The sequence below is a fragment of the Cannabis sativa genome, chromosome X, assembly GCF_029168945.1.
Source record: "Cannabis sativa cultivar Pink pepper isolate KNU-18-1 chromosome X, ASM2916894v1, whole genome shotgun sequence".
In the NCBI taxonomy this organism is placed as follows: Eukaryota; Viridiplantae; Streptophyta; class Magnoliopsida; order Rosales; family Cannabaceae; genus Cannabis; species Cannabis sativa.
Window position 1 is genome coordinate 44662700 of NC_083610.1, and position 26351 is coordinate 44689050.

At 28.0% G+C, this 26351-nt stretch overlaps 6 protein-coding genes and 1 long non-coding RNA gene across 12 annotated transcripts; 3 read left to right on the forward strand and 4 right to left on the reverse strand.

The window, feature by feature from the left end:
* Positions 1-53: 53 nt before the first annotated feature.
* On the reverse strand, positions 54-1848 carry LOC133032483 (reticulon-like protein B6). Its single transcript, XM_061106448.1, has 2 exons — positions 1299-1848; positions 54-87 (listed from the first exon to the last, which is right to left on the reverse strand). The coding sequence occupies exons 1-2, from the start codon at positions 1510-1512 to the stop codon at positions 62-64; spliced, it is 240 nt and encodes a 79-aa protein (XP_060962431.1). The 5' UTR covers positions 1513-1848; the 3' UTR covers positions 54-61.
* A 3810-nt stretch (positions 1849-5658) lies between these two features.
* LOC133032200 (uncharacterized) lies at positions 5659-6652 on the reverse strand. The gene is made up of 2 exons (XM_061106071.1): positions 5931-6652; positions 5659-5824 (listed from the first exon to the last, which is right to left on the reverse strand). Exons 1-2 carry the CDS (start codon positions 6650-6652, stop codon positions 5659-5661), a joined length of 888 nt encoding a protein of 295 aa, XP_060962054.1.
* A 3942-nt stretch (positions 6653-10594) lies between these two features.
* LOC133032201 (uncharacterized) lies at positions 10595-12778 on the forward strand. Its single transcript, XM_061106072.1, has 8 exons — positions 10595-10924; positions 11044-11247; positions 11341-11433; positions 11703-11984; positions 12091-12129; positions 12210-12290; positions 12405-12644; positions 12734-12778. Exons 1-8 carry the CDS (start codon positions 10595-10597, stop codon positions 12776-12778), a joined length of 1314 nt encoding a protein of 437 aa, XP_060962055.1.
* A 1261-nt stretch (positions 12779-14039) lies between these two features.
* Positions 14040-14978, reverse strand: LOC133032202 (mitogen-activated protein kinase kinase kinase 20-like). The gene has a single exon (XM_061106073.1). It carries the CDS (start codon positions 14976-14978, stop codon positions 14040-14042), a length of 939 nt encoding a protein of 312 aa, XP_060962056.1.
* A 4101-nt stretch (positions 14979-19079) lies between these two features.
* On the forward strand, positions 19080-21344 carry LOC133032472 (uncharacterized). 6 transcript variants are annotated; one of them, XR_009685108.1, is made up of 4 exons: positions 19090-19384; positions 19607-19655; positions 19940-21051; positions 21130-21344. It is a non-coding gene; the product is annotated as an uncharacterized LOC133032472 (long non-coding RNA). The 6 variants fall into 6 exon arrangements; XR_009685105.1 differs by having other exon boundaries at positions 19087-19384; positions 19607-21051; XR_009685106.1 differs by having other exon boundaries at positions 19091-19655.
* An 829-nt stretch (positions 21345-22173) lies between these two features.
* On the reverse strand, positions 22174-23112 carry LOC133032203 (mitogen-activated protein kinase kinase kinase 20-like). The gene has a single exon (XM_061106074.1). It carries the CDS (start codon positions 23110-23112, stop codon positions 22174-22176), a length of 939 nt encoding a protein of 312 aa, XP_060962057.1.
* A 391-nt stretch (positions 23113-23503) lies between these two features.
* LOC133032432 (zinc finger A20 and AN1 domain-containing stress-associated protein 5-like) lies at positions 23504-24179 on the forward strand. Its single transcript, XM_061106373.1, has one exon. The coding sequence runs from the start codon at positions 23610-23612 to the stop codon at positions 24162-24164; it is 555 nt and encodes a 184-aa protein (XP_060962356.1). The 5' UTR covers positions 23504-23609; the 3' UTR covers positions 24165-24179.
* The last annotated feature ends 2172 nt before the right edge of the window (positions 24180-26351 follow it).

The window sequence follows — 26351 nt, forward strand, 5'->3', positions numbered from 1 at the left end:
CACAGTTCGCAATGGTCATAGTATTCCACCACTTTCTTTGCACCAAACCGCCTTAACGCAGTTAAGGTGAGAGCCTGAGCATGCAACCTGAAATCATAAGATGAGCACAGATCAATACAGTTAATAGGTTACAGAATGAGCAAACAAATAAATGAGATTTGACATGATCCAATTATTGTATTGGCAAAGAAAACTCCCATAGAACTTCTATATTACCACTGTGCCTAATAGCAAACATTAATCGAATTCATTTTTTATTTTTGTGAGAAGGGAAAATCAAAATAGGGTCTAATTCACAATCAAAACGCTCACACAGAGCCATCTAACTGAATCTTTTGCCAGACAGGAAACTCTAGGCCGAGAAATTAAACCACATATCTCATGGTAGATTAGACCTCTCCCACTGATAGTCCTGACCAACAGACCTAATCCTCAAATGTTTGGTTGCTATTCAATATTATATATAAGAAAATGATTGGAGAACAATCAGTTGCTTTGATATATATTGTGAAGGTTAGCAATGGGTTATCAGGTAATCATAACAGAGCAAATATAACAATGTTTACAAAGGCAGCAGGGGTTTATGATGTGCAATTAGGATCAAAGGGAATTATCACAATCAAAGTGGAGCCACACATGAATGTTGAGCTGAGTGAACTTGTGGTTATAGCTGATGGTGTTCGAGCTTTATGAGGTCAATGTCTTCACACACACACACCGAAAAAATACCCATAAACTAAAACAAAAACTCAAACCAAAAAAACGAACCTTTCCACAAAATTCAATCCAAAATGTAAGCATTTCATTTCTATCCCCAAAACTAATAAACCCAAATAAAGAAAAAACAACAAAATAACAAAAACTTAGATAAGGTTTCAGTTAAAGTTACTCAAATTTCATATGCCATTTCATTTCTTTCTATCACAAAAACAATAAACCCCACAAAACAATTATTCACAAACGGAAGAAACTAAACAAAAAGACTGAAATTTTAATCCAATAAAACAACAAAATAACAAAAACCCAGATAAGGTTTTAATTAAATTCACTCAAATTTCATATCCCATTTCATTTATATCACAAAAACAATAAACCCCACAAAACAATTACTCATAAACAGAACAACCTAAACAAAAAGATTCAAGCTTTAATCCATTTAAGTTGATTATACTTACAGAAGATAACTGCAGAGGTGGTGAGAGCTTTTAGGGTTTAGGAAGAAGATGACAATGGAGGTGGCTGGTGGGTTTTGGATAAGAAAAAAGAAAAAAGATAAAAATAGTGAAAGAGATCCTTACGTTTTCCTCCACCGAAAACCTGGTGAACTGGTCTTTCTCGCCCAAAAAGCCTGAAAATCTTGGTCTTAACAGAAGACGGAGATTCCGGTTTCACTTGCTCCGATGCAGAGTCGGATGAGGAGGATGAAGAGTCGCCATGACCATGGATCTTCTCTGTAATCTTCTCGATCAAAGACTCCGATTTCGCCTCCGCGCTCTCAGTTCGCTCAGCCATAGTTTTTCGGATCCGATCCGATCCGAATGAAATACACTGAAAACGTCACCACTAAACTAATATAGCATCAAAACTATATTGAGTATCCAGGAATTTGAATGGCCATCGGATATTGCTGAATATTACTTACCTTTGACCATTATGCGTGAGAAAACATATTATGAACATTATGCGTGAGAAACCTTTGAAAGATTTTCCATAAGAGAATGGTGTACTCCAGCTGCGTGAGAGAGAAAACGATTAATTGTGAGTGAGAAAACGTAGACGATTCTTTTTGGGGTTAAATTTAACAGAATATTCTTTTATTTGTAAAGCATATTCTGTTAAACTAAGAATTGCCGTTACATAGGCACTTTTAATATATAAAGATATATTTATTATTGTTGAAATAAACTCCCTTCATTCCCTTTACACTGTAAAACCAGTTTATTACAAAGAAAGTTACAAGACAGTAAAATAAATTCCTAGGTGGCCTTCGGCCTCTAATATACCTAGGCAGAACACTTAAGTTAGTTACAAAGTATTTAACCACTTTGTAACTAACTCTCATGTTTTTACTGCATTCCACTATAACACATATAAATAATCATCAGATCAGTATGAAAAAGACAGAGCAACAAACTAAACACAGCAGAGATCATACAACAAAAAATCCAAATATTTCTCCAGATCAGAAATCACACAGAGCAAATCCAAAAAGAGGTTAAAGGGTTGAAGGAGACTTACATTGGGTGAGTTTTGGAGACCTTGGGTTAGGGCTCGGATGTTCAACACCAAACCAGGGGGATCGAATCATGAAAAACAAGGAGAAGAAGATGATTAGAGATTAAACTCAGAGTGGAAAAAAATTAGTGAGAAAAGAGAGAAACACATACTCACTACACCAAAAATCAGGTTTAGTGACATTTTTATTAGTGGCATTTTTTTAAAAAATGTCACAATAATGATATTTTAATGACATTTGTTGAAAAATGTAACTATAATGAGAATAAATGACATTTTAATTAGTGACATTTTTTTTAAAGTGTAACTATTGATATATTTTAGTGACATTTTGTAAAAAGTGTCATTAATTGTCAATATTTAAATTTAGTGTAACATTTTTAAAAATGTAACAAGAATAAATTAATAGTGGCATTTATAAAAATGACACCAAATATTAGATTTAGTGACATTTTGAAGTGCCATCTAATTAAGTACTTTTAGTGACATTTCAAAAGTGTTACTAGTAAAAAAAATTACTGGAATTTTTAATTTTAATTTATTTTTTGAAATTATATTATTATACAAATTTATTAAGAAAAAAGTTTAAATTTAATTAATTTTGTAGACGTAGATGAAAAATAACTTAATAAATATAAATATTGTATCATAATAAAAGCTTTTAAATAAATAAAATTGATTTTCATAACAAAAGAATTAAGATAAATAAAATTTATAAATAAAGTACCCATAATACTACTACTACTAATAATAATAATAATAAAATACCTACATCACTAAGCTTCTTCATCCATATCATTTGCATCAAATGACACGAAAGTATCAACAGTTATATCTGGAATATCTTTCCTAACCAAACTAATATCTTCACTGTCAACATCGAGAGATGCACCGCAAACTTCGGTTGCAAATAAGACTCCACATTCTCGTTATGTGATTGGACGCTCATATTATAATAATCTCTAGGATTAATTTTGAAAGCAACATGCCATCCTTCGTGTTTGAGATCTTCCACATACATTACTTGTTACGCGAGAAGCTAGTATAAATGGCTCATCTTCACGCATCAATTTTGTAAGGTTGACTCTTGTGCAATCTTTCTCTTTTTTAATACCACTACTCGAAATCCAATCACACTTAAATAACACAACACGATTCCCTGAACAATAATCTAGTTCGATAATATCTGTTAATATCCCAAAAAATGTAACATCTCCAAAAATAGGATTCGGATCTCTACTACTTGAAAAACTTTGAGTCTTGGCAGTCACAATAACTCCACTATTTTGAGTTTTTAATTTCTCTTCGATTTTTTTTATATGAAACCGAAAACCATTTATTAAATATCTTTTAAATCGATTGAAAATATTGTTTGGTCCTTTAGCCAGATAATATAGATCTTCAGAAAGTCGATTATCTTGATTATCATATAATTCTTCTGCCTAATTTGTCAAAAAAAAAAATTGTAATAAATAAATTAATACACTCAATATGTTTGTGAACTCCTTAAGTTAATACAAAAAATTAAGAATTGAAAATAAGCTTACCTTTTGTGCAAACCAGGAAGGAAATGTCTCGCTATGAATCCGATCTAAGGTCATTACTCTTTGACGAGGATTTTGTTGTGCAATGATATTGCGATGATCCCTACAAAATTAATAAGCATTAGACATGCTTACTTAATGCTTCAATATTTTTTATTATTAGAGATATAATAAATAATACTTACTCAATAAATGAGTCTACGACATTACAATTAAATAATACATATCGATGTGCCTTAGTTTTGGTATCCTCGTCTAAAGTCTCAGAAACTATTTTTCCAAAATTTCGACCTGTCGTTTGGAAAATAGGCAGCCTTTCTCTATCTGGATTTGGATTACTATAATTTCTAGGCTTACGATTAATTTTTGTCTCTACACCTTCCATATATCGTGAGCAAAATGTCAAGCATTCATTAGCTAAATATCCTTCAGCTATACAACCTTCTGGCTTACTTTTGTTTCGAACGTATGACTTCAACTTAGATAAGTACCTGCAATTATTCATATGAACATTAAAAGCAATATTGAAACTTTTCACAATTAAATAAAATAAAAATCAATATATATTACCTTTCAACAGGGTACATGCAACGATAAACTGATGGTCCAGCAATTCTCGCCTCATATGCTAAGTGTATCACCAAATGAACCATAATATCAAAAAATGACGGGGGAAACAATTTTTCAAGATTACAAAGAGTAATTGATATTTGCTGCTCAAGTTGCATAAAATCTTGTGGTCGAGCAACTTTTGAATACATCATTCGAAAATAGTTGCTTAAAGTAGTTATATGTTGACGAACATGCACACTTGACATTCCCCTCAATGCTAGCGGTAATAATTGAGTCATAATAATATGAAAATCGTGACTCTTGAGACCATGAATTTTTCGTTGATTTACATCAACACATCTTGAAATATTGGCAGCATATCCATCTGGAACCTTAATTGTCTTTAGAAATCGACAAAAGATAGTTTTTTCTTTTTTGGTTAATGTAAAACAAGCAGGTGGTATGACAGTTCTCTTAGATTCGCTCTCCTTTGGATGAAGTTCGGATACGATACCCATAAACTTTAAATCAAGACGTGAATTCAAATTGTCTTTATTTTTTGTATCTAAACTCAATAATGTCCCAACTAAACTTTCACATACATTTTTTTCAATATGCATCACATCGAGATTGTGTCGTAATAAGTTATCCTTCCAGTAAGGCAATTCAAAAAATATACTCCTTTTCTTCCAACTATATGGCAATCGAGGATTAACAACCTGTCTTTCCAAATTTAATTTGGTAGCCTTCTAACTTATCTAGTATCATTGAACCACTTAATGGTATTGGAGCTAATCTTTTCTCTTTTGTACCGTCGAAAGACTTTTCATCATTTCTAAATGAGTGATTATTTTCTAACCAACGACGATGACCCATATAACAATGTTTTTTGCTATGCTTCAACCACAAAGAATAAGTATCTTGATGACAAGACGGGCAGGCATATTTTCCTTTAGTGCTCCATCCTAATAAGTTTACATATGCTGGAAAATCACTAATAGTCCATAATAGTGATGCTCGTAACATAAAGTTTTTTCTTGTAGACGCATCAAAAGTTTCAACTCCAACTTCCCATAAAATTTTTAATTCTTCAATCAATGGCTCCAAATATATATCAATATTATTTCCAGGTGCTTCTGGACCAGGTATGAGCAAGGACATAATAAAAGGTTGTTTCATACACAACCATGGAGGGAGATTATATGGTATCATAATAACTGGCCATGTACTGTGACTTACACTTAATGTCTTGAACGGATTCATTCCATCAGAAGCTAACCCAAGTCTAACATTTCGAGGATCTGCCGCAAAATCCTTATATTTGTGATCAAAAGTCATCCATCTTTGGAGAATCTCTTGGATTTCTCATACAACCATCATTCACATAATCTTTTTGATGATGCCAAGTCATAAAATCAGATGTTTTTGATGACATAAATAATCTTTGTAATCTTGGTATTAATGGAAAGTGGCGCAAGACTTTTGCTTCACTCCTATTTTTATTAAAAAGAAAAAAAAAGGTAATATTATATTAATCTAAACAGCATATCTAAACTAAAAAAAAAACAGAAGAAAAAAGTGTTATAATTAATAGTGTACCTTGGTGTAGAGCATACTTGACATTCTGTGTCATTTACATGATCCTTTCTATACAACATGAAATCATTTTTACATGCATCAATTTTTTCATAATTAAGTCCAAGTGCGTTGATTAACTTTTTTGTCTCATAAAAAGAATCGGGTAAGGTTTCACCTTTTGGTGGTGCTCTTTTAAATAATTCAAGTACCTTGCCAAATGAATTATCACTCCATCCACACATACACTTAATATGAAATAATTCAATGACGAATGAGAGCTTTGTAAAACTTGTACAACACAGGTAAAGTTCTGTCTCTACATCTTTTATCAAATCATAAAATTCTTTTGCCTTCGTATTTGGTTCATCTTCCTCACCTTGACGATTATCATCATTTTCAATTTCACATTCATCATCTCTACTATTTTCTCCAAAAACATCATGTATAACTCCTTGCATATCAATAGTAGGAGTATCACTAACAGTACTCTCAATGTTCTGTGGAGCATGTGAAGAAGTTTCACCGTGTAATATCCATTTAGTGTATCCCTCCATAAATCCATTGCATATCAGATGATCAAATGCAATTGATCGAGTGACAGGACTAATAAGGCAACACTTAACACAAGGACATACAATTTTTCTTTCATGGCTTCCATTTTTAAATGCGAAATCAAGAAATAAATTAACTCCTTGTTGATATGAATCACTCAATCTAGATTGCTTCATCCAACTCTTATCCATAACTTTAGCTTTTGAAATTTTTTATCAATACCTATTTAAAATCCAAAAAATTAGTTTGTTTGGAAAAATAAAAAACAAACATATGTATATATACTAAGTCAAACATAAGTATTTTAAAAAGAATAAAAAAATCAAGTAATTTACACTTTGAATACTTATTCATAGTAACTTAAACCCATTCACTTTCATAATTAAGTCCAATATAATTATTAGACAATTCAATATAGATAATACTTACTTATTCCTTTCAATAATTATTATGGCAAGTTTTTTTGAAAAAGTCAATATAAAATACACTTTAGAGCATTATCTGTTAAGCATCTATCCCGAATTTTCATAATCAACATTGTTGCCTAATATGTAAGATCAGTCTTCATTACTCTTTTTTTTTTAGATTAGTTAACAAATTGAGCTAAATGTACTAAAAATATCAGTTAGTAGCTCAGATTTGTAAATATCTTAATTAGTAGCTCAGATTTGTAAATGTACTTAAAATATCAATTAGCAGCTCGAATTTGTGATTTTGGAAAGTTACAATGTGGAAGTCAATGAAAATTTTAGCTTAAATTAAAAAAATTAACAAAAAAAATGTTTAGTAGCTTGGTAAATTAATTTTGTAAATTTGCACTATTAAATAACTATTGGTCTCAACTAATTTAATAAAAAAAAATCAAAAATAAGATTTTAAAGAATTTAGAGTAAATAAAACCCAAAATCATTAAACTAATAAAGAAAAAAGAGATTAAACTTGATGCGGATGATGGTGGGGAGGAATAAGTATTTTAGCGTTGTATAATTTGTTTATTTGGAAGAAATAATGCCACCTTTGTAAAGGTAAGATATGAGGTAAGATATGACTTCTCTCCACGCTGTTTTTAAATTTCTTTTCCCTTTAGTAGTAGTCTTTCAATCACTTTAGAATATTCTATATAAAAAAAAAAATCACTATTTAAGAAGTCATACATGCCTGGTGCGAGTATCACAGATATTCTTAAGTATATTCAGAGAAACAAATTAAATTATCATATTCTTAAGTATATTATAAATAGATAAAACAAAAAAACAAACTATTGTATTGGTAATACAATGCCGTTAATTCCATTATCTCTCAAATTCTTAAGTCTAAGCCACATTTCAAGACCAAGACTTTATTATCTCTCAAACTTCTGTATTTGTTTTACCCATTTATAATATACCAGTTAAATCCAATGCCGAGATAATTCCATTATTAAAAGCAATAATACTAAATAGTCATATAAACCATCAATATAACTCAATTCATAATAAAGACCCACATTCTTTTTTTTTTTTTTTTTTTTTTTTTTTTTTTATGAAGGGGGGTGTCCAAGGACACCGATTCATTAAAAGGCATAAAAAACCCAAGAGTCTAAACAGACTAGAAAACGGAACAAGCTAAAAAACAGAGTGAACAACTCGAATACAAACCAAAAAAAACGAACAACAGCAACGGCAACAACTCAATTACATTACACTTGAGTAGGAGGTCCCGGATCCCATTCCCTTAATTCTTAGTATCATAAAATATATATGGAAGTTATAAGAAAATGCAATCTTGATACCATCAAATAATTCTTATTTTTCTTTTCCCCTTTTGACCGAAGACTCCAAAAGATACATATACACTTGTATGTTCTATATACAAGCTTTGTATATATTAGCTTACATGCATTCATTTAGTACTTCACCACTTCCTTTAATTAGGGGGCATCAATCTAAATCAATCAAAAATAAATATAAATATATAAATACAAATCAAGTCATCTTTTTCCAAAAGATACAGAATTTTGTTTTTCATACAATGTAAACTTCAAACTTTTAATTCATTCAATGACAAAGGCATTATTGCGGCCTTGAAGTATCAGGAAAGAAAAAAAAAAGATCATACTTACTTGTGGTCTTGGTGATAGTGTAGTTTCTTTGTATATATTTTATTTTGCAACAGTGAAGGTTGTTTTCTTCGACATCTGTGAAAACACCATATCAAAGAACATTAGTAGTTGAAAAGAAACATTAAGTCACTTGTTACATAAGAAACATGGATGTGGTCATACGTTGATCTCCATTTACGGTGTTAAAATCATCAAGAAAGTAGAAACTCCAATCGATGACTCTAATAACAATCCAGAACAGCAGCTGAAACTCCAATAGACAACTCAAATTATAATCAAATTATAATCGAGATCGATTTTATATACAGACTCGATTTCTTAGGAGAATTAGTCTCATTCGGATCAAAATTACAATTTTTTTTTTTGGGAATTAGCTTACCATCGTAAACTTTTATTTTTTGTTTATTCTTTTTAGAGTTAACCTGAGAGTTTTTTTAGGAGGATTAGTTTCATAAGGTTTTATTTTTATATATATATTTTATTTAGGAGTTAACGTGTAGGTTTTAGTTTTTATATATTTTATTTTGGGAGTTAACGGTAGATATGTTTAATTTTATTAAATATATAAATATATATGTATTTCAAATAAGATACCAAATATAAAAAATCTAATAATAGCATAAAAATAGGAATAGGAAGCGTTCAAAAACACATAATTTTTTTTTAAAAAAAAAACCAAAATGAAAATGGAAAAGAAGTGGGATTCTACCCGCCCAAATATTTCAATTTTTCTTTTTCACCAAAACTATCATTCTCATAAATTTGAGAACTGTCTCTCTCTCACACACAAATTGGCTCCTCTCATCATAGGTGGTATTTTCAATCTTTGATTTTGATTTTTGTTTTCATTATTTTCCTGAGATTCACATTTTGAAATCTAACCATTTGATTTGAATTTTCTTTTTTCTAGCTTTTGAAGCTGAACATCACTGATTTTTCTTTTGATTTGCAATTGTGGGTCTTGTGGATAACCTCTGAATTTGATATCAAACTCTGAATACAGCAAATCCAAAAAAAAAAAAGGTTTAGACTCTTTTATAGTTATTACTATATTAATATTATTCCTTTTATGAGATTACTACTAAGAATACATATGTATATATACATAATTTCATCTCTGGTAAAATTGAAAACAAAAGAATATGAACTGGGACTAAGGTTATTTATTATATATATGGCCACTTCTCATTTTTAGTTTACTCACAAACTGATGTGAACTACTAGAACAAGGAACCCAACACTCCTTAATCAAAATTAGTAATAGTTTAGTCTCATAGTATTTGTCACCTACTACGTACCTAACACTCAATTCCCATCAATAGAATTTTCCGATCAATCTACTGAATGAACCAATAACTATGATGTTTTTACCAAAATGGTAGGTAAAATGGTCAAATCAACAATAATTAATTTATTAGTTTGCTTCCCATTTATGGCTAACAAACATTCTTTGTTTACAATTTTTCCTTTTTCTTTTTTAGACTTTTTATTTATTATATGATATGAACAAGGAAAAGAAAATAAAAACTTGTTTTGTTTTGATTTGATTTGCACAGAAGAACTCTTTCTTGAGATCAATTGTAGTTAAGCCACATTTCTATGTTTTCATATTTTTTTTACTTGTTAATAGCAATTTTTTATTATCGACTGTATAGTGTGGCTCACTATCTTTGCTTATGGATTAAAGTCATTTATTTTACATATATTCATTATTTTTATGTTTATTTTGTTGAGTCTTTAATTTTATAAAAACACAACATTGATTCTTTGTGATGAGTTAATTATCAAGTTAAAAGTAATATAAATTAATATTTCTTATGAGGGAAGTTTTAAGTAATTTTTGTTTAGCATCCTTTTTGTAATTACTTTTTTTTATGATTTTGCTCTGGAAGACTTAATTTTTTTTTTTTTCATTTCAGTGAGCATTAAAGAATTTTATGATTTTAAAAGTAGTAGAAAGAATTTTATTGTTTATTTGAATAATTATGAAAGATTTATAACTATTCTACTTTTTTTTTTATTATTGTTACAAATGTCTGCAGGTATGGATAGATATATGCAATATAGATTGGCTGAACAAGATGAAGATTGTGTAGATTCATTTACAGATTTGTTGACAAATAATAATGGTAAAAAGAATGGTAGAGGTCCAACACAAATGCGTGACATTTGGGGTAATCATGATGGTACAAAGATGGAAATCACATGTAATGAATTTGGGCAACCACATGATAAAAACGCAAGTAAGCTTACAAATTTTATTGGGACATTAGTACGAGATGGAAAAAATGCTCCAATTAACTACAAAAGTTGGCATAAGGTACCTGACAAATACAAAGATAGAATGTGGAAAATCATACAGGTAAAAAATTATTGTTTTTTCAAATGATTTTTTTAGCATTTTAGATCAGTAGTTGAATTAATTTTGAAATTTCTATTTAGTACATTTAAGATTGCTAATGCATGCTTTAAAACTTCTAGGAAAAATTTGATATTCCTCCTCTGGCAGAAAATTGGACTATGCGGTCTTGTGGTAAGGAACTTAAAAATTGGAAAGCTTATCTTAAGAGAACTTACTATTCGGAAACTTTATCTTTTGAGGAGCAAAAAAAATATAAGGATAAAAGAGTATATGCTGGGCAATGGGAGGAATTAATAAAATATTGCGCAACAGACGATGCAAAGGTATTTTTTCTTTTAATATTTAATTGAGTATATTATTTTTTCATATTTCACTAATTTAATATTTATTAAATGCAATTTTATATATTGTTTTAGAAAATAAGTGCTACAAACAAAGCTAGTCGTGGTCAAAAGAAATACAACCATACAACTGGCACAAAAAGTTTTGCACAAATTAGAGCAGCACAGGTAAACTACAAAATTATTTGAGCATATAGATTGAACATTGCTTCGTAAGTATGCATACTTTGATTAATATTTAATTACAACTAAATATTCATTTGTAGAAAGAGAATGGTGGAAGTACACCAACACGTCTTTGCTATGTTTAACGTCTGCTATACAAAAAAAGATAAGAGTGTAACTGATACAACGAAAGAAGTAATGGTATGATCGAATATTTTTTAATTTATGCCTAGCTTGTTGTTTTATTACTTCTTAATTTATATTAATGATAGGTACAATTACAAGAGAAACAAGAGTTGAATGAAGATGTATCAAAGGAAAAGGGTATGAATGACACTTTCTCTGAAGTAATGGGTAAAGAAAAATACGGATCAGTCCGTATGTACGGCTTTGGTGTTTGCCCATCTGACGTATGGGAAAACAAATCCACCAAGAAAGGAAACCAAAAGAAGTATATACAGACTCTAGAAGCTGAATTGAAAGAATTAAGATCTCAAGTTCAAGCCAACAAGCAAAATTACAATGCAAATGACACATCTATTATACCTGACATGGTTAGAGCTTTAATCTCTCTATTTTTTTTTTTTTTAATAATATCTCTTTAGTTTTTATTATTATTCCATATTTTTCAGTACTTAAAACTGAACATATTATGTGCAGGCTCTTAATTACAATGACAATGCCACTTCTTCACAACTGGTTACGTTTTAATTTTTCAATTGATTCAAAAAAATTATTAACCAATAAATTATGTTACTGATATGTTGTTATATATGTAGGCCAAAAAGCCTTGTATGTCACATAACAAGGAATCTCGACGTCAGTTGTGGTTTTCATCTTCAGCATATGATATTCCAATTGTTGAGATAAATATTATTATTATTATATAGTTTAGTTATTACTTAAATATTAATATTTTTTATTAATGAATTTATTAATTTTTGTGTATTTTTATGTCATAATTTATTGTGTAGGTTGGTGAAATGGTTAATCTTAAGAGTGTTACTGCTGATCCTGAAACAATTGCTATTGGTCTAGTTGTTAGTAAAGATTCATCAAAAGAAGTTGGAGGAAAAGAGCTCGGAGATCATTATTCTGAAGTTGTTGTTCAAGTTTGTATCAACCCCGACGAGGAATTAATTAGACCATATGGACAATACAAGACAATTGGTGAAGTTGTTGGAGCATCTATTGCATGGTCAACAACATTTCTGGTAACAATTAAATACATATTTAAAGTTTTCATTATATATGTATATGGATGATTATTTATTTGTTATTTATTGTGCTAAAAATTATGCAGGTTTCACGAAAATCAGATAAACAACTTCATGATTCAATGATGTGACTTTACTAACATAGAAAAATAGACTAAATTGTAAATATTTTTTTATTTTTATTGATGTTGTATAGATAGTTTGTATACAATTTTTATTATTATTGTTCATGTTTGTTGTAAGAATACAAAATTATTATGTATTATATTTTTATATTGTTGAAATATATATGTAACAAACTTATTTTAGTTTGAATGTTAATATAAAATTATATTTATTCCCCTTTTATGTTTAGAGTTTTTTTATATATTATTGACTTTTATGGTTTAGAGTTTTTTTTTAATACATATATAAATTAAATAAGGAATAAAAAATGAGTAAAAATTAGAAAATTAATGATTTATATATATATATAAAAAAAATTCTATTATTTTAATTAAAAATAAATAATACATTATATATAATTTTTAGTGGCCTTTTAGAAAAATGTCACTAGTATAATTTTTTTACATTTTCAAAATGTCACTATATTATTTTTTAAACATTAAATATATAAATAATAAATATTATGGTGACATTTGAAATTGCCACAATTCATATTTAGGTGACATTTTCAAATGTGACTAGAAAACTAATTAGTGACATTTGAATTTTTAGTCACATTAGTATAGCTTACATTTTATAAAAATGCTACTAAAATATAAAATGTCACTAAATATTAGTAACAGTGACATTTTAAAAATGACACTAATTAGAGTTTTTGGTGTAGTGACTGTAATTAAAAAGTGGATTTCCAAAATCATACCTTTGTTTTTTGGAACCCAGAACTTTGTACACTTGATCTTTGAAGAATTATAGGGGAATCGAGCTATCTGAGGCGAGCTCAAGAGGATGTACCCAGCAATTGTTTTTGGGGAACCTCTATAAATATGGTGTATTCTCTTCCTTTTATTTTTCTGCAGTTTCTATATTATGTTTATGTGATTTCTGGGGTGGGATAGGATCGGTTTAAGGTGTTTAATCATCTCTGGTTTTTTCTGTGTTTCATTGTTGATGGTGTTCTTCAAAGAAGAACATTGAAGAAGAAGGAGGCGTTTGTTTTTTAAGAAAATTTCATATAAATTTTTATTTCAATTTTTTTTATCATAATATTTAAAATAATAAAATTTATTTTTATTTGATAGGTATAGTTTTTAAGAAAATGAATTGGAAGAAAAAAATTAAAAAAGCTTAATACAATTAAAAATATAATTTTTTATATAAAATAAAAATTATTAAAATAAAGTGTCTTTAAAATTTTTTACATATCAAATAAAGATAGATTGATAAAAATTAAGAGTTCTTTATCTTTTTTCTCTTAGGAATTACTTTATTAATAAATCCACTCCCACCTACAAATGGATGACTCAAAAGCATGGTGGCGGATGGTCTTTCCAATGGATTGGCTTCAAAACACTTGACGAGAAAATCTTTAGCATCTTTAGACATAGTTTCATTCATTTTGTTGTTCCATCTCATACTTCCATCTGTTAGCATATATAAAACAATACAACCTAGTGCCCATATATCTGAACACTGTTCTTGAATTTCATCTTCTACACATTCCGGAGCCCAATAAACTTTTGTTCCTTTCACAATACCAGGAGTCCTCCAATCATCAGACATCTTTTTCGAAAGTCCAAAATCCGATATTTTAGCCACAAAATCCTCATCGTCGTCTTCTTCCTTCACCATCAATATATTCTCAGGTTTCAAATCGCAATGAACAATACCTTTCTTGTGAACACACTCAAGTCCTCTCAAAATAGATTTTGTATACTGTCTCACTTTAGTCTCAGACAATATAGTAACGTCCATAAAATCAGCTAAACATCCACCTTGAGCATACTCCAAGAAAACATTGTAGAGTTTAGTTTTGTTTCCGTTGTTGTCTGTTGTGATTGTTATGTCATCTCCAAAACATCGAACAATGTAAGGACTATCATGAAAGAGTTGGAGTAACTTCTTCTCCTTCTTGAGCTCATCACTACGAGAAGCCAAAGTAGTTTTAACGGCCATAATAGGATGAGAACCATTTAAACGTGATGATGTTATTATTGGAGGTGGTTTGATCATCTCAACCAAGTAAACAGTGCCATTATAACCTTTTCCAAGTAGTTGACTTCGTTTCCATTTACCCGTATTATTTATAGAGTAAATACTTTGTTCTTCACTATAATCATTTTCATGAACATTGCTATAAAAATCACTTTCTCTACGTAATCTCTTCATTGTTTCTTTTAATTAATATCTTTGTTTTTTAATTTCTGAATATGTAATGAATTATGTATCATATATTAGGGCTTAGGCATTATATATAGTGACTTAATAATAGTTTCAAATAAATACGCGTACAAAAAGATTTTTTTACATATCTTTTAAATTTAAAATATCTCACCGTTGCTTTCCTTTTTTTTTAATGAATACGTTAATTTGGAATAATAAATTTATTTGTTTAAAATTAAAATAGCATTATTAATTTAACCTGAAATTCTATATAGATTAATTTATAAATCTAACGATCAAAATCACTCAGTTTAGATATTTTTTTTTATGAATTATCTATTACTTAAATCACATATATATATATTTCTTCAAAAAAAAAAAAAAAAATCACATATATATATACTACACTACTATACGCGCATATTTTAAGTTATATTTCAAATTTAAATCTGTACACATATATATCTTCATATCTTTTTTTTATTATTATTATTATAATATCTGAGTTTGATTTAACTTTGAATATATATTTTTATTTTAATTTAGTGGAGGAACCCTGCACGGGTTTATTAAAAAATATTTACATTAGGGGTTTTCCATTTATTTTTTTTAAGGTTAATGTATATTTTTTTAAAAAAAAAAAAACAAGACTAATATGTATTTGTACAAATAAATTGTAATCATTACAATTATAAAAAATATATTTTCCCCCAAATTTTTAAAATTTATAATATCTCCTTAAAGTTTAATTTTTTTTTTTTGGTAAATTACGGCTTAAATACTTAATGTTTCAGATTTTATACACTTAAATACCTAATGTTTATTTTTGGAGGCGAAAATACCTAATGTTACAATTCTCTTACACCTGTTACTACCACTTAGTAAATATAGACACGTGAGTGTACAAATGCATTAAATTTATTTATTTTATTTTAAAATTTAATATTCTTAATATCAAAAACTAAATATTACTTATTTTTTTAAAAAAATAAGAGAGATACAATACTAAATTATCATAGCTGAGTGAACCAGTGCATTATATGGAACATGATTATCGAATTGAAGTGCTAAGATCATGTGAAAATTGTTATGAGAACAAGTTTTTGTTTTTTTTTTTAAATAAAGTAGCATTTAGTTTCTGATATTAAAAATTTTAAGTTTTAAAATAAAATAAAAATAAATGTAATGCATCTAAACTCTTCACGTGTCCATATTTATGAGTTAAGGGAAGTGGTAGTAACGGTGTAAGAGTATTGTAACATTAGGTATTTTTGCCTCCAAAAATAAACATTAGGTATTTATAAAATTTGAAACATTAGGTATTTATGCCGCAATTTATTTATTTATTTATTTTTTATGTGTATGTAGCCTACCAACGAAATTATTTAGTATAATTAGTGTTTAGTTTAGTAGTATATAATAATTTGATTTTAACATTTGTTAGGGTACAATTTACATTATTAACTATAAAGTTCTTTTTTTTTTTTTTTGAAATGGCTATAATGTTCGAATCTATATACAGTAGAACCTCTATTTAAGAATACTCTATTCAAGAATAACCTCTAATTTGTTATAAAAAAATCAAGTCCCAATTTGGGCCAGTTATAAATAAGAATAACCTCTAAATTGTAATTAGTTATACATTTTCTAAGTCCCGTATTAACAAAATATACCTCTATATAAGAATAATTACATCTTAATAAAATATATACATATATTTTATAAAATTGTTTATGTAGAATTAGTAATTTTATTCCAAATTATAATACATGTATAAATATTATATTTACTCAAAAATAATTCTATTATGATATAATATTAATGATTGTTTAATGTCATTATTGTTACATTGATATTTTTTATATTTTGATTTTTTTTTTCTAGTGTAACTCTATTTAGTTATAACCTCTCAATTAGAATATAATTTGCTTAGTCTCAAGTGTATTCTTGGATAGAGGTTCTACTATATATATAAAGGAGAAGTATGAGGCGGTGACGTGGCCGTCCGAAATTACTTCAAATAGCACTATCTCTTCTCTCCTTAATTCTCTCATTTTTTTTAATTTTTTATTAAGTTTATAATTATTATAAGATTAATTAATTAACTAAAATCACACATATATATACTACACTACTATACGCCATATTTTAAGTTATATTTCAAATTTAAATTTGTACACATATATATCTTCATATATCTTTTTTTTTTTTATTATTATTATAATATCTGAGTTTGATTTAACTGAATATATATTTTTATTTTAATTTAGTGGAGGAACCCTGCATGGGTTTATTAAAAAATATTTACATTAGGGGTTTTCCATTTATTTTTTTAAGGTTAATGTATATTTTTTTTTTAAAAAAAACAAGACTAATATGTATTTGTACAAATAAATTGTAATCATTACAATTATAAAAAATATATTTTTCCCCAAATTTTTAAAATTTATAATATCTCCTTAAAGTTTAATTTTTTTTTGGGTAAATTATACGACATAAATACTTAATGTTTCAGATTTTGTACACTTAAATATCTAATGTTTATTTTTGGAGGCGAAAATACCTAATATTACAATTCTCTTACACCGTTACCACCACTTCCGTAAATATAGACACGTGAGTGTACAAATGCATTAAATTTATTTATTTTATTTTAAAATTTAATATTCTTAATATCAAAAACTAAATACTACTTATTTTTTTAAAAAAATAAGAGAGATAAAATACTAAATTATCATAGCTGAGTGAACCAGTGCATTATATGGAACATGATTATCGAATTGAAGTGCTAAAATCATGTGAAAATTGTTATGAGAACAAGTTTTTGTTTTTTTTTTTAAACAAAGTAGCATTTAGTTTCTGATATTAAAAATTTTAAGTTTTAAAATAAAATAAAAATAAATGTAATGCATCTAAACACTTCACGTGTCCATATTTATGAGTTAAGGGAAGTGGTAGTAACGGTGTAAGAGTATTGTAACATTAGGTATTTTTGCCTCCAAAAATAAACGTTAGGTATTTATAAAATCTGAAACATTAGGTATTTATGCCGCAATTTATTTATTTATTTATTTTTTATGTGTATGTAGCCTACCAACGAAATTATTTAGTATAATTAGTGTTTAGTTTAGTAGTATATAATAATTTGATTTTAACATTTGTTAGGGTACAATTTACATTATTAACTATAAAGTTCTTTTTTTTTTTTTTGAAATGGCTATAATGTTCGAATCTTTATATATATATAAAGGAGAAGTATGAGGCGGTGACGTGGCCGTTCGAAATTACTTCAAATAGCACTATCTCTTCTCTCCTTAATTCTCTCATTTTTTTTTTTAATTTTTTATTAAGTTTATAATTATTATAAAATTAATTAATTAACTAAAATACTTATTTCTATTTCCTCTTTATTTCTCTCATTTATTTAATTTTTTATTCGATTTATTAATATTAAATGATTCATAAAATGATTCGTATTAATTTTTTACTTTTTAAAAAAATCTCTAACTAATATAAAAGTTCCATCCTTGAGCCACCCAATCTTTTTTCAATATTTATTTATTTTTTTTTAAAAAAAACTTCTCCAATAAGTATAACACCAATATAATTATAATTAACACCAATATATAATTATAATATATATTTTTTTTTTAAAAAAAAACTTCTCCAATAAATATAGATTATTAATATATAACACCAATAAGTATAACACCAATATAATTATTTTTTAATATCTATACGTATAACACCAATATAATTATAATTAACACTAATATATAATTATAATATATTTTTTTTTTTTTTAAAAAAACTTCTCCAATAAATATAGATTATTAATATATAACACCAATCTAATTATTTTTAATATCTATACGTATAACACCAATATAATTATAATTAACTCCAATATATAATTATAATATCTATTTGTAGCCCTAATTATAATATTTTTGGGTTATCTGTTTATTTTAACAGAATATACCATTCTTTAACAGAATATTCCTAATTAATTTTATATTATTTTATAAATTATTCTAATAAAAAAATAAAAATCATTGATATTTTTTTTCAAAAAAATAAAAAAACATTATACACTTTAGGTATAGCCTAAGAAGCTGGAAAGTAGTTAAGTATTATATAAAGTAGCTACATCCTTTTTGAATTTTTGAAGAGTTTTCATCGGTCTAGCCTAGCAACGAGAAAACGGCGTCAGCGTCACAAGAAATGATCGCTTCAAACATCCATGGCAGTCTCAAGGATATTGATTATTTTGGCGTTGATTGTTGGTTACTGTCCTTGAGTCAGAGAAGAAGCCAATGTTTCTTTGAAAAAGCTTAAAGGGATGCTCTTTGAAGATGTAAAATATTTCAAAAAGCTAAATGGGTGCTTTTTGGAGATGTAAAATTTTTCATGTAAGTTTCCTACTTGTTGGGTTATGTTTCTTAAATCAAGGCTGTCACGTTCAATCAAAAGTTGGGCGCCAACTGTTCGAAAAAATTCTTCACAGTCTCATCAATCAATTTTCCATGTAGAGTTTGCTGTTAATGTTCTTAATGTTCTGGTTCTTGTTTTTGGGTTTGTATTCTCATATCATTTATGATTGTTGATAAACAATTCTTCTACCTATTTGGTAGCTCTGGTCTCTTTATATGAGCAAAATGAGAAGCCTTCTGCTGCTCTCGAGTAAGTTCTTTCCTATGAATTGCAGGCCCCATTTTTAATATGAGTTTAGGATTTTTTTCTTACTTTGATTTTCTGTAGACAGTTATTGCTCCAATTATGTTAATTGAAGATCTGGCTTCAAATATGTATACTTGATTAATTTTTTTTGGTTAATATAAATATATATATATATATATATTAGTTTGAAAAAGACATACAGTCAATCTCAATTATTACTCTTAAGAGAGGTTACCTGGTGAGATGGTTGTGTGAGTACTTAAGGTGGTTGTTTTTCATTGTGACAGGTTTATTCAACCAGCTTTCCATTTCACATCAAGAAATCTGCAAAGAGGTTTGCTTGCATTGCAAAATCAGCTTTTTTCTCCCCTCACTTGCTGTTGCCAATGATTTCACAAATAAAAAGTCAAGACCCAATTCTCACATATTTTAACTTTGTCAAAGTTTGGTTGAAGTAGTAGTTACATGAAAAGTAATGACTTAAGTACAATTGAGTTGTGGTTGGCTGATGCTTAGTATAAGAAAATAAGGTGTACGTCTATGGTTGGTTCTGATCTGAATGTGGTCCATTTCTTATGATTCTTTATTGTTTGTTACCTTGTCTATTTTTTTACCCTACGTTAAACATGTTATGTCCGCAAACCTAAATGCAGTTGGAGGAGGTTATAAGAGTTCGTGCAATGTAGAACCATCTTTGACCAAGGAGTCTTCTGATGGTGAGACTCTAAAAGATAGGCTTTGAAGGTGACAAAGAGTTTATTACATTGTTAAGCAAACAATAATTCATGAATGATATATGAATTTACATTTGGGAAGCATTGTTCCTTAATAGTTGCATGATTGTATCTTTATCAGGCAACAAGACCCATTTTCTTCTCTTTTTTTTTTGGAAAAAAAAAATTGAAGCTGGGCTCCTCGCCTTACCTACATTATTCGATGAGAATATGCAGTGTTTAAATGTAGTTCATTTGAAAATAAATACATTGATTATCACCAGTCTTTCCTTCTAAATCTTCTCATGGTTTATAATAGATGCTTAACGACTTATTTTGATATAATTTTCCTAATAATGCATTTGATAAAATAGAGTAAATAAATAGGAAGAGGAAAGATTCCAGAGACTATGTCCATCAAATTGTATTTTAAAGCAGCAGAGAGAGGAGCTGGAAAGTGACAATGATGGATTGACGCTCAGAAGCCGATTTGAATTATAGATGCTATATTAAACATTATAAAAGAAGTAGAAGCTCCGAATGTCATTGAATTTGGCTATGTGGAAACATATTCTGGTTTGACATCTCAGTTATGTGATTTGAAATCTGGTGAAGACTATTTGCTCCGAGTGGAGAGTTGTATAGAAGCTTCAACCCGAAGACACAAAGAACATATACAAGTAGAGGTCGGTGTTTTTTATTTTTGATGTGCTTTCATTAGTTGAGAACAGGCACTTATAAGTTTTGTTTTCTTTGTCATGCAGCTTAACAAAACTGATGCAAAATTAATGCGAAACGTTAATATCATGGAGCAGTTGAAACTTAAGCTTGGCTCTATTGCTGTCCATGATTATCACTCAATATTATTGCCTCTTGTGAAGTCGTACGTGAGGGTTTGTATTCATTGAAAATTTATAGGTTGAAACTTTAACTAATAATTCTCTTCCCCTATTTAATTAAGATGACATTTTTTTATTTATTTTTGTTACATAATATTTCCTTTAAATTTTTTAAAACAAATATATTGATCCTTTTAATTTTGCTGAAACCAAGAGTAAATGTTAAAAGTCATATGTTTTTATGACTTATCATAAATTATTTCATCACATTAAGGATAATTACTATATGAGTATGAATAAATTGAGATAAACTTACTGTTTATTATTAATAACAATGTGTATATCATAGGTTTATATACACAATTATGACATTCTTAATAAGTTTATTTTTATAAAACATATCGTTTAAAAAATAATTTACAATTAGTTACCGAATTCTTAAACAAAAACCACTAAAACTTAAATAAAACTAATATTTACGTGGCTCGCCACGTAACTCTTATCTAGTATATATTTATATATGAATATTTATTTATTATCCTGCACACTTTTATTTTACTTTTTATTTTCTCCTCTCCTCTTCACATAATTGACAATTACGAGGTCTTACCATCTGAATTTCATTTATAGGTAACTTTATTATAGTTTTATTTCGCTCAATTGACAATCACGATGTCTTACAATTCGAATTTCATCCATAAGATAACTCTATCACAATTTTCTTTTGTTTCTCTTCCTCTTTATAGTTTTCATATAAATTTTTATTTCAATTTTTTTTATCATAATATTTAAAATAATAAAATTTATTTTTATTTGATAGGTATAGTTTTTAAGAAAATGAATTGGAAGAAAAAAAATTAAAAAAGCTTAATACAATTAAAAATATAATTTTTTATATAAAATAAAAATTATTAAAATAAAGTGTCTTTAAAAATTTTTACATATCAAATAAAGATAGATTGATAAAAATTAAGAGTTCTTTATCTTTTTTCTCTTATGAATTACTTTATTAATAAATCCACTCCCACCTACAAATGGATGAGTCAAAAGCATGGTGGCGGATGGTCTTTCCAATGGATTGGCTTCAAAACACTTAACGAGAAAATCTTTAGCATCTTTAGACATAGTTTCATTTATTTTGTTGTTCCATCTCATACTTCCATCTGTTAGCATATATAAAACAATACAACCTAGTGCCCATATATCCGAACACTGTTCTTGAATTTCATCTTCTACACATTCCGGAGCCCAATAAACTTTTGTTCCTTTCACAATACCAGGAGTCCTCCAATCATCAGACATCTTTTTCGAAAGTCCAAAATCCGATATTTTAGCCACAAAATCCTCATCGTCGTCTTCTTCCTTCACCATCAATATATTCTCAGGTTTCAAATCGCAATGAACAATACCTTTCTTGTGAACACACTCAAGTCCTCTCAAAATAGATTTTGTATACTGTCTCACTTTAGTCTCAGACAATATAGTAACGTCCATAAAATCAGCTAAACATCCACCTTGAGCATACTCCAAGAAAACATTGTAGAGTTTAGTTTTGTTTCCGTTGTTGTCTGTTGTGATCGTTATGTCATCTCCAAAACATCGAACAATGTAAGGACTACCATGAAAGAGTTGGAGTAACTTCTTCTCCTTCTTGAGCTCATCACTACGAGAAGCCAAAGTAGTTTTAACGGCCATAATAGGATGAGAACCATTTAAACGTGATGATGTTATTATTGGAGGTGGTTTGATCATCTCAACCAAGTAAACAGTGCCATTATAATCTTTTCCAAGTAGTTGACTTCGTTTCCATTTACCCGTATTATTTATAGAGTAAATACTTTGTTCTTCACTATAATCATTTTCATGAACATTGCTATAAAAATCACTTTCTCTACGTAATCTCTTCATTGTTTCTTTTAATTAATATCTTTGTTTTTTAATTTCTGAATATGTAATGAATTATGTATCATATATTAGGGCTTAGGCATTATATATAGTGACTTAATAATAGTTTCAAATAAATACGCGTACAAAAAGATTTTTTTACATATCTTTTAAATTTAAAATATCTCACCGTTGCTTTCCTTTTTTTTTTTTTTTAATGAATACGTTAATTTGGAATAATAAATTTATTTGTTTAAAATTAAAATAGCATTATTAATTTAACCTGAAACTTTATATAGATTAATTTATAAATCTAACGATCAAAATCACTCAGTTTAGATATTTTTTTTTATGAATTATCTATATTACTTAAATCACATATATATAAAAAGATAAAGTTATTACTTAGTATTCTCTCTCTCTCTTTTCTCTTCTTTCTTTCAATCTCCAAGTTTTTTTCTTTTGATCTGAGGAGAATTTCGTGAGAGGTTGGAGAAAAATCGGATTCAGAATCAAAAGATATGGCTCAGAGAACGGAGAAGGAAGAGACGGAGTTCAAGGTTCACGAAACCATAACTCTCTGCGTCAATAACTGCAGCGTTACAGGAAATCCGGCTACAAACAATATGTGTCAGAAGTGTTTTAACGCGTCAACCTCATCGTCTTCTTCTTCATCGGCTACTGTAACAACGACGTCTTCTGTTTCTGCATCGACGGTGAATTTGAAATTTTCAGCTGAGAAAATTACTCGGTTTTCAGAGAGATCTGATTGTTTTACAGCTGATTATAGTCGTAAAACGACGGCGGATAGCTCCAGATCAGACGAACCGGTTTCTGCAAAGCGAGTTGTAAATCGATGCTCCGGTTGTCGGAGGAAAGTCGGTTTGACTGGTTTTCGGTGTCGGTGTGGTGAACTTTTCTGCGCTGAACATCGGTACACAGACAGACACGATTCTTTTCCATGCGGCGTTAGGTTCGTCGTCGGTTGCCATCGGTGGTTGTGCATATGGATAGTGGCTGAAGTGGTAGTCCGTTTTTCATGCGTGGACGACTTGGAGCTCCCTTATTTTTTGTAACTGCTTTATTATTATTATTATTATTATTATTATTTTTAGTTAACTAAATGTCTTCCTTTTATTTTAACTAATCCTAATTTAATTATTTTTCTATTTTCTTCAAATTTTTTAAATTAAATAATTTTTTTTTTTCCTCCAAAATAAAATATTATTTTTGTAACGATTTTTTTTTCTCAATAGTATAAGAAATATTGTATTAATTTCTACACATAATGTTAATTTTAATATCATAACTATTAAGTTATATTTTAAATTGTTTTATTTTTCTTATAATATTACTTTTTAACAATTTTTTTTTTTTCACCATATTTCATTTTATTTTATTTGTTCATATAGGAAAGTGATATTACATGTTCTCATATTTTCTCAGTTTGTTAGTGTATTTTTGTAGTGTTATGTGTTTTGTTGTGTTATTTATTTTTTAAGTGTATAGATTTTTGAAGACATTACAGATTATTGGAGGGTCAATAATTATCAAAGATAAGTTTTTCTTCATCTTTTAATGGTTATATAAGCATATATATATATATATTGAAAATTTGGTTCTTAAATTTGATTTATTTTCTATAAGTAAATTCCTTACCTCATTCATCTTTTTTGGTATTTTGTAGGTTGTTTATCTATACTTCAAAATGCGAAAAGTTCACATATTGCAGAAGATCTGAACTTATTGGTTACTTCTTAGTCATTCAAGCTGAAGCTTCAGTCTTAATGATAGTGCTGGATTGGTATCTGATATTCAATAGTGCTCTTTCTTTTGATATGAGCTAGGTTTTTTTTGTTTCTTTTTGCTAGTTTGCTTTCCAATTTTCCTAAGGCATCCCTAGTTCATGTTCGTTTCTCATGAATTAGTTGTGCATGCACTTAGGGTGGATGGTGAATTAGCTTAGATTGAAGATTTTTCATCTTTTCTTATTGATATGTATTAAACTCTTGGTTGTTGTTAATAAGAGTTTAATTTCAAAAAAAAAAAAAAATCACATATATATACTACACTACTATATGCCATATTTTAAGTTATATTTCAAATTTAAATTTGTACACATATATATCTTCATATATCTTTTTTTTTATTATTATAATATCTGAGTTTGATTTAACTTTGAATATATATTTTTATTTTAATTTAGTGGAGGAACCCTGCATGGGTTTATTAAAAAATATTTACATTAGGGGTTTTCCATTCATTTTTTTAAGGTTAATGTATATTTTTTTTTTTTTAAAAAAACAAGACTAATATGTATTTGTACAAATAAATTGTAATCATTACAATTATAAAAAATATATTTTCCCCCAAATTTTTAAAATTTATAATATCTCCTTAAAGTTTAATTTTTTTTGGGTAAATTATACGGCATAAATACTTAATGTTTCAGATTTTATACACTTAAATATCTATTGTTTATTTTTGGAGGCGAAAATACCTAATGTTACAATTCTCTTACACCGTTACTACCACTTCCGTAAATATAGACACGTGAGTGTACAAATGCATTAAATTTATTTATTTTATTTTAAAATTTAATATTCTTAATATCAAAAACTAAATACTACTTATTTTTTTAAAAAAATAAGAGAGATAAAATACTAAATTATCATAGCTGAGTGAACCAGTGCATTATATGGAACATGATTATCGAATTGAAGTGCTAAGATCATGTGAAAATTGTTATGAAAACAAGTTTTTGTTTTTTTTTTAAACAAAGTAGCATTTAGTTTCTGATATTAAAAATTTTAAGTTTTAAAATAAAATAAAAATAAATGTAATGCATCTAAACACTTCACGTGTCCATATTTATGAGTTAAGGGAAGTGGTAGTAACGGTGTAAGAGTATTGTAACATTAGGTATTTTTGCCTCCAAAAATAAACGTTAGGTATTTATAAAATCTGAAACATTAGGTATTTATGCCGCAATTTATTTATTTATGGGTTATTTGCGGTAAAACCCCCTAAAGTAGGGAGGTTTTTACAACTAACCCCCAATTCTAAAATTTTTGCCGCAAAACTCCCTAAACTCAAGTTCTGTTAGCACTTAGCCCTTTCCGTCCATTTTTAGCTGTTAAATGCCAGGTTGGAATGTCCACGCGTACACAGTGTACACGTGGCACAATTTTATTGGTCCACGTAAATTAATATTTAAAAAATAAAAAAAAATAATTATTTTAAAAATAAAAAATTAAAAATAT

What these genes read in the sequence shown, in the direction of transcription:
- LOC133032483 (XM_061106448.1), bottom strand. Translation starts at nt 1,512, where the DNA reads ATGGCTGAGCGAACTGAGAGCGCGGAGGCGAAATCGGAGTCTTTGATC. An exon ending in GGTTTTCGGTGGAGGAAAAC is followed by an intron (nt 88 to 1,298) that starts GTAAGGATCTCT and finishes TTATGATTTCAG; the next exon opens with GTTGCATGCTCAGGCTCTCA.
- LOC133032200 (XM_061106071.1), bottom strand. Translation starts at nt 6,652, where the DNA reads ATGGATAAGAGTTGGATGAAGCAATCTAGATTGAGTGATTCATATCAA. An exon ending in CAAGTATGCTCTACACCAAG is followed by an intron (nt 5,825 to 5,930) that starts GTACACTATTAA and finishes TAATAAAAATAG; the next exon opens with GAGTGAAGCAAAAGTCTTGC.
- LOC133032201 (XM_061106072.1), top strand. Translation starts at nt 10,595, where the DNA reads ATGTCTGCAGGTATGGATAGATATATGCAATATAGATTGGCTGAACAA. An exon ending in GCGCAACAGACGATGCAAAG is followed by an intron (nt 11,248 to 11,340) that starts GTATTTTTTCTT and finishes ATATTGTTTTAG; the next exon opens with AAAATAAGTGCTACAAACAA. An exon ending in CACAAATTAGAGCAGCACAG is followed by an intron (nt 11,434 to 11,702) that starts GTAAACTACAAA and finishes TATTAATGATAG; the next exon opens with GTACAATTACAAGAGAAACA.
- LOC133032202 (XM_061106073.1), bottom strand. Translation starts at nt 14,978, where the DNA reads ATGAAGAGATTACGTAGAGAAAGTGATTTTTATAGCAATGTTCATGAA.
- LOC133032203 (XM_061106074.1), bottom strand. Translation starts at nt 23,112, where the DNA reads ATGAAGAGATTACGTAGAGAAAGTGATTTTTATAGCAATGTTCATGAA.
- LOC133032432 (XM_061106373.1), top strand. Translation starts at nt 23,610, where the DNA reads ATGGCTCAGAGAACGGAGAAGGAAGAGACGGAGTTCAAGGTTCACGAA.